Here is a 7,400-nt window from a genome sequence, read left to right on the forward strand (position 1 = left end):
ATTGGAGCCATTAGCAGAAAATGAGGAATTTCCCTGACCCTATCGTGGCCTGTGGTTCTTTCCCCAGAGGATCTTTCCCTAGGGGAAAGGATCCATTGGCTGACACTGAGCCATGTCCCTGTTTGTCCCTCCATGCCCACAGTGCCTCCCAAGGCCAGATGGGGTCGATATTGTCCTACATCTTCTAGTAGCTGCCAGCATCCGAAAACTCACCTCGACTTCCCATGCCTGTCCGTACCTACACACAGTTAATGCGTAGGTTATACACATGATTAATGATTAATGATTATACCTGTGGCTTGTTCAGCTGTCATGTCCCCAGTATCAATGGCTTTTTTCTCCTCCTCTCACCTCCAGATTGCTAACTGATCCTGCAAGGACACTGTCCCTCACCCTCTTCCCTGCCTCTGCTATGGACACTTCTGCTTTCAGCCTCCCCACGCCAGCAGTGTCGGAGGAGGGGAATGCCTCTGGCAGCTGGGCAGGCTTCACCACCCCCAACGGCTCCACCACCACCAGCCCTGGTGTGGTTGTCAGCGGTGTCCTCATCCCCCTGGTCTACCTCATTGTCTGCGTGGTGGGGCTGGTTGGGAATTCTCTGGTCATTTACGTGGTCCTGCGGCATTCTGTAAGCGAGTCAGTGACCAATGTCTACATCTTGAATCTGGCCCTAGCTGATGAGCTCTTCATGCTGGGCCTGCCGTTCCTGGCAGCACAAAATGCCCTGTCCTACTGGCCGTTTGGGTCTTTCATGTGCCGCCTGGTGATGGCTGTGGATGCCATCAACCAGTTCACCAGCATCTTCTGCCTGACAGTGATGAGTGTTGATCGCTACCCTGGCCGTGGTCCACCCAGGGAAGTCTTCCAAATGGCGGACAGCACGGGTGGCCAAGGCTGTGAGCGCAACTGTGTGGGTGCTGTCTTCCGTGGTGGTGCTGCCCGTGGTGGTCTTCTCAGATGTTCCCTTAGGGATGAGCACATGCCACATTCAGTGGCCAGAGCCTGCCTCAGTGTGGAGAGCTGGCTTCATTGTCTACACTGCCACCCTGGGGTTCTTTGGGCCACTGCTGGTGATTTGTCTCTGCTACCTTCTTATTGTTGTGAAGGTCCGTTCCTCCGGCAGGCGGGTGAGGGCTCTGTCCTCCAAGCACAAGCTTTCAGAGCGCAGGGTGACCCGCATGGTGGTGGCTGTTGTGGCTGTCTTCGTCCTTTGCTGGCTCCCCTTCTATGTCCTCAACATAATCAATGTTGTGTGCCCATTGCCAGAGGAACCGTCCCTCTTTGGCGTCTACTTCCTTGTGGTGGTGCTGCCATATGCCAATAGCTGTGCCAATCCTATCATCTACGGCTTCCTCTCCTACCGCTTCAAGCAGGGCTTCCGGAGGGCCATCCTCAGGCCATCCCGCCGAATCCAGAGCCAGGAGGCGCCAGCATGTCCCCCAGAGAAGACTGAAAACGAAGGGGAAGAGGGCGAGATCAGCAAGATCACCCAGAATGGTAATGACAGGCAGGAACACCCTCTAAGCAGTGGAGAAGGAGAAAGCAATGAGCAAAAAACACTCCCTGAGGAGCCCGTGGCATGTGAAAGGAGCAACAAGCTGCATGTCAGTTATTTGTGATGAAAAGGATGGTGCAGGGGAAAGAGATATTGGGACATGGAATCCACTTCACCCTCTGTGCTTTTTCACCTCAAAGGCAATAAGAGAGGTTGATACGAGGGAATATTCAAGGCCAAGACTCTGCTTAGAGATGAAGAGGGCTCCATGAACTTGTGAAGAAGCAAGGCATTGTTCTTGGCTTTGGAAGGGACACTTGAGGTTTGTGTGGTACCAGGTAAAGGAAAGACTGGATCCAAGGAGAGCTGAAGAGGTGATGGGCACTGACAGTATGGAGAGAGCAAAGTTAGCCCCAGATTGCATGAACCATCCTTAGATCACTCAGCTGTGAAGGGCATCAGCTGCCATCTGACTGTATCATCCTCAAGAAAGTCCTCAAAATGGCATATACAACATGTGCCATTGAAGATCTAGAGTAGGCATCCCAGTGCCTTGGTTATCCTCCTTAAAAACATGAGAAGCAGTTTACCCTGAAGAAATAACAGGAAGAAAACTGCAGCTAAGACATACCAGTTGCATGAATGGCTGACCCTTTCTCTAGCTCTCCAGAAAGTCTTGGAGACAACTTCCCTATCTGTGCTGGTCCTGACTTGAGACCACTCTGACTGCTCTAAGCCTCATCTTTCTTTCCAGGGCTCTCATGGACTCTGGCCAGGCTGATGAGATTTACCTGGAAGAACAAATGGGACAACTCTTTCCTGAACCTGACATTCTTCAGGGTTTTCCTGGTGCCTCTGCACCCCGGTGGAAGGTGTAACAAGGGTAGAGAAGAAGACAATGAGCCATGGGTTGGAGTCAGGGTTTCTTACAAGCTGAAATGCCCTTCCCCTTTTTTTCTCCCTAAGCCTTACTGTAAATAAACAAAAAGCCTTTGGACTTAAAAGGCCAAATGGGTAGAACCATTCTGTGTGTTCAGGGGAGGGAGGGTGCTATAGATTTTGGCTCTCCTGAGAATACACAATGTCTTCGAGATGAGTTGGTCTTTGTATGGAGTAACCTTTGGCTGGTACAGGAGATGAAGGCATTTATCAGTATAGGATGGGGGCAGGGAGCAGAGGGAGGGTGTGGGATCTCCAGGGTGTGAATTGATTTGTCTTATGGGAAAGGGGAGGGTATTTGGCTCAGGTCAGAGAAGAAATGGTGTGTCTGTATGTGTTGTATATGAAAGGTGGTTGTATATGAAAGTTTGGTCACTGGACTGTACATGTGTGAGAAGGGCTGAATAGGGTCCAAGATCAAGGAGCCAGTGCTGGTGGGTCAGGCACTGATGCTGGTCTGTGGGTGGCTGTGGGGTGTGTATAAACGTGTACAAACGTAGATGAGGGGGTAAGCGTGTGTACAAGTGTATATAAACACAGACGAGGAAGTTTGTTTATGTAATTGTGGGATGTTTAAGTGTGGATACGCTTGTGTAGGCACACAAGTATATACGGAAACGTGCGTGCACATGTGAATGCTTGGGTAAGAGTGTGAGAGTAGTGTGTTGCTGAGAGTGGTGGATGAGTGTTTGCTTCTGTTCATTGGTTGTTGGAGTGAAGTTGTGGGTGGGTCTGTCTGAGGGTGCAGTCTTGAGGAGCAGCAGTGTAAGAGGGTCGGTGGGATGAAGGTCTCTCCCTCCACTTTGGCTTCATTCCTGCAGGATCTGCTAAATGTCTGTCCCCACACCTTGAACTTCTCCACGAATGCTGTTGCTAAGCTACAGCCACCAAGAAGACTCATACCAGAGCCCTTGGTTATATCTGAGCACTTTTCTCCACAAATAATTTTGACAAGTGGGAAGGAGGGATCCACCGGGAGGAGACATGCCTCGCTGAGGTCAGGAGATGTTGGAGGAGGCAGTCTGTGGAGAGTCAGTGACAAGAGCTGGCTGGGTGATGGAAAAGTGTCTCACAGGTGACTTGAGAGAAGGCGTAAGGTGGAAGGCATGGCATGGGACCAGGTGTGCTGGGACAGAAGACAAAGGCCCTGGACGGGGAAGCAGAACAAGCTGCAGCAGCTGAAGATGACGGGAACAGAATCACTTTATGAGGAAGCAAGAGATAAGGAGAGACAAGGTCACCCAAAGGTGATGTGAGAAGAAGTGAAGGCCTGGCAGATGTCAGGGGAACTGGACTGCAGGACACTCGAGTCTGGGAAAAGACTGTAGCAGAGCATCAGGTGAGGAGACATGTCCTAGCCAGGCCAGAAAGCAGAGGAAATGTGGAAAGGGACTGCAAACATGAACAAGCAAAAGACATTCAGCTATGCTCTCAGCCACTGGTACAGCCATCACCTCCCTGACAGAGGTGACAATTGTCCCTATGAATCCTCCATCCTCTTGTTTTGTCTTTGAGCCTGAGATGCTGGTGCCAAGCAGTCTGTGCCTGTAGGCTCAGCCTCAGGATCTGAGCTACCATCAACAACACACAGCTATTGCATTCCTCCACTTATAAAGTGTGCTTGCTCCCCTGAGTGTGGGCAGTCAGGCACCCAGGAGTGCTGGCTCAACCTATGGCAAAAACAAAGTCCTTGGTAGCCAGTTTCTATCCTCCGCTACCTCTTCACATCTCCTTCTCCTTCCATCCATGCACCAGCTGCCCATGCTGTGGGCCCAGTGAGAAAAGCAACCAAACTATTCATGGGTGTGGGATACAGAGTCTGTTGGACAAAAAAATTCTATTTTTTTTTCCTTTGGAGAGCTCCTGCAGCACCCACTGGAAGAAGCATAGCCAAGAAATCCTAGCAGAATGAAGATGAACTGCCAAATCTCCTGCCTCTATATGGGGCAACAAACAGTAGGAAGATTAAAAGGTTTGACTACTGAGTAGTCAACTAGATAGACAATGTAGCACTTTAAATGGAGGTCCCTGTTGCTCCTCTTGCAGTGAGGAGCAGGGCAAGGTGAATTCTGGGCACCACTGGCACAGCAATCACTGTAGGACAGAGGAGAAATAGAATCATAGAATCAATCATTGAATCATAGAATGGTTTGGGTTGGAAGGGACCTTAAAGATCATTTTTTTTGCCATCTGCCATGGTCAGGGACATCTTCCACTAGACCAGGTTGCTTAAAGCCTCATCCAACCTGGCCCTGAACAACTCCAGGGATGGGGCATTCACAACTCCTCTGGGAAAACTGCTCCAGTGTTTCACCACCCTCATTGTAGAAAATTTCTTCCTTATATCTAATCTAAATCTCCCCTCTTTCATTTTAAAGCCATTGCCCCTTCTCCTATCACTACACGCCCTTGTATAGAGCCCCTCTCCAGCTTTCTCATAGGCCCCCTTTAGGTACTGGAAGACTGCTCAAAGATCTCCCCGGAGCCTTCTCCAGACTGAACAACCCCAATTCTCTCAGCCTGTCTTCATAGGAGAGGTGCTCCAGCCCTCGAATCATTTTTGTCACCCTCCTCTGGACCTGCTCAAACAGCTCCATGTCCTTCTTGTGTTGGGGACCCCAGAGCTGAAAAAATGGTATTACCTAGGGAACATGTAGTGCTGTTTGTGGCTGACAACCAGGTACTGGAGAAGGCATCTGACAGGGAATGAGGACCTTGCAGGAGGCAGCTCAGATGGGTAGGGGCAGATATAGGAAGGGTTTCCTTCTCCACAGAGCAGCTGCCCAGCTGCCTTGGGGAGACGGGGGAGTTCCCTGGCTGCCAATACGCTTGACAGAGACACTCTCCTTCACCACTAAATTGAGCTGAGACTTCATTTCACACGCGTTTGCAGCTCCATCTGCTGCAAGTCACCACTCAAGAAACTCCACCAACTGGTTGGCTTCTTAAAATACCTACATCTCTGAAGAGCCCAAGCACTGCAATGCCAGCACCGAGCAAGCATGCCAAAGAGACATCATTTTGATACATGGAGTCTGAGCTCACCAGCAAGGCAGCTCTGCAGGAGAGCCTGCTGGGGAAAATAAAATGTTTTCCAGGGAGACCTGCAGACAACTGGAGGTCTTTAGTTTAAACAGGAGTTTAAAAGAAAAGAGTCACAAGTATCCTATTGTTCTGCCTTGTGTTTTCTTCTCCCCCCTACGCCGCATCCTATTTTTCAGTGACAAACTGAGGGAAAAAATGGAGATGAACCAAAAATAAGACTGGAGAAGGGAAAAAAAAGGTATTTTTCTAACTGAAATTCATGAAGAGAAAATAAGCACTACAAAATTCTGCAAAGTATCACCATTGATTAAAAGGCTGGTTTTCGTAGGAGCAGATGTTTGGAATGACAGACGGTACCTCGCCGCCTCCTCACTCCTGCTGCTCTCCTCAGCTCTGTCTCCCTCCTGGTGAATCTCCAGCTTTCTCTGTGGTAACAGCATTAACCTGACTGCCCTTGTGATCCCTCTCCTAACGATGGTGTGGTTGACTCTGGGCAACCCAGAGGCCACCGGGTCTGTGCAGAGTGGCTAAGTGAAATTCTGGCTGCGTTCAGGGGGATTTGTTCCAGTCAGATGTGGAAATGGATTTTTCTATTCTGAGTGCGGAGACACGGAGATAAGGGCTCCATCAAGCCCCATGCTGCACAAAAGGTTTTATTCTTGTCACGTAGAGATCGGAGCTGCAAGACTAGAAAGGGCCGCAACGATTTCAGCAGCATTGTGCAATGCCTCTACCCAGCAAATGTTTGATCATAGACGGGGTGTTAGAGGCACGGAGAGCCCATTCTTCCAGCTGCTCAGAGAGTTCACGTGCAGATGTCAGAGTCCACAAGAGCATATAGATATGGAGAGGCATATATATGTGGTGTGTATGCATGCATACAAATGAGTATTTAAGTGGTTGCACGAGCGTATGTGCAGGTACATGTGACTGTGCGAATGTGTATAAATATATATACATATTCATGTCTGTGGGTGCTTTGATTCAAGTATATCTATGTGTGGATGAGACCATATGCGGCCACCCACACACCCAGACACGCGTGTACCTCTCGGCCTAAGCATGAGCGCAAGAACACAGCACATACGGGCTAAAACTGGGAGATGACAACTGGACCTTGCAAATGACCCTCCCCACACACGGACCCACCACACATGCCCACCCAAGCACATTTCTGCCAGCCCAGCAGTGACCTGGAGCAGCTTCAGACTCACACAGTTTGATCCTCCTGCTCTGCAGTGGATCTTCAGGAGTGAAACTGGAAGGGCAGTGAATGGTGACCGGGGAGGTTTTCCAGCGTGGGGAGCCGAGGGTGTGTTTCCAGGCTGTTACTAACAGCCCACACTGACTGTCATTTGAAGCTGTTTTTAGGGAGGGAAACTGTGTTTGTCATCAGGAGGGAAACACAGCAGCTCAGCTCAGGCAATAGCACAACCCTCTGGGCCACCTTCTGCTTCAGCTGTTGTACAGGACGGTGGAACCAGGCAGGTGGGGAGGGGGCAGGAGGCAGTTAATCAGTTGTTGAAATAAGGTAGCCAGTAGATAAAAGAGACAAGGAGATACAAGAAAGGGAAATGCCCTCAAAAAGAAGGTGCTCCTAGCTCTCCTGAGGATTCAGCGGAGAATTGAAATACTTCATGTGCTCGAACGAGTGGAAAATATGCAAATATTTGCTCATGAAAACTTGGGTGTTCTTTGCCTTCCCAGGCATAAAATACGCAAACGCCAAGCACGACGCAGCCGGCTGGCTCAGATCTCACACTTACACCTCATGCACAAACACAGGCACACACATATACGGCACGTCAATGCAGCCAGCTAAAGACACGCGCCCGGGCTGCAGCATGTCCTACCCGCGACAAACAGGGCCGTGCGGGAAGGAAACACATACGTCTCGACTCATGGACCGCGCGTGCATGGA

The 7,400-nt window shown here is 50.0% G+C and overlaps 1 protein-coding gene across 1 annotated transcript; it reads left to right on the forward strand.

Annotated features, from left to right (window-relative positions):
- Nucleotides 1-412: 412 nt before the first annotated feature.
- Nucleotides 413-1,639, forward strand: SSTR3 (somatostatin receptor 3). The gene is given in 2 exon segments (XM_009978963.2): nucleotides 413-835; nucleotides 837-1,639. Coding segments are annotated over 2 exon segments (1,206 nt in total). The 3' UTR covers nucleotides 1,620-1,639.
- The last annotated feature ends 5,761 nt before the right edge of the window (nucleotides 1,640-7,400 follow it).

Source organism: Tauraco erythrolophus, chromosome 4, assembly GCF_009769465.1.
Source record: "Tauraco erythrolophus isolate bTauEry1 chromosome 4, bTauEry1.pri, whole genome shotgun sequence".
NCBI classification, from domain to species: domain Eukaryota; kingdom Metazoa; phylum Chordata; class Aves; order Musophagiformes; family Musophagidae; genus Tauraco; species Tauraco erythrolophus.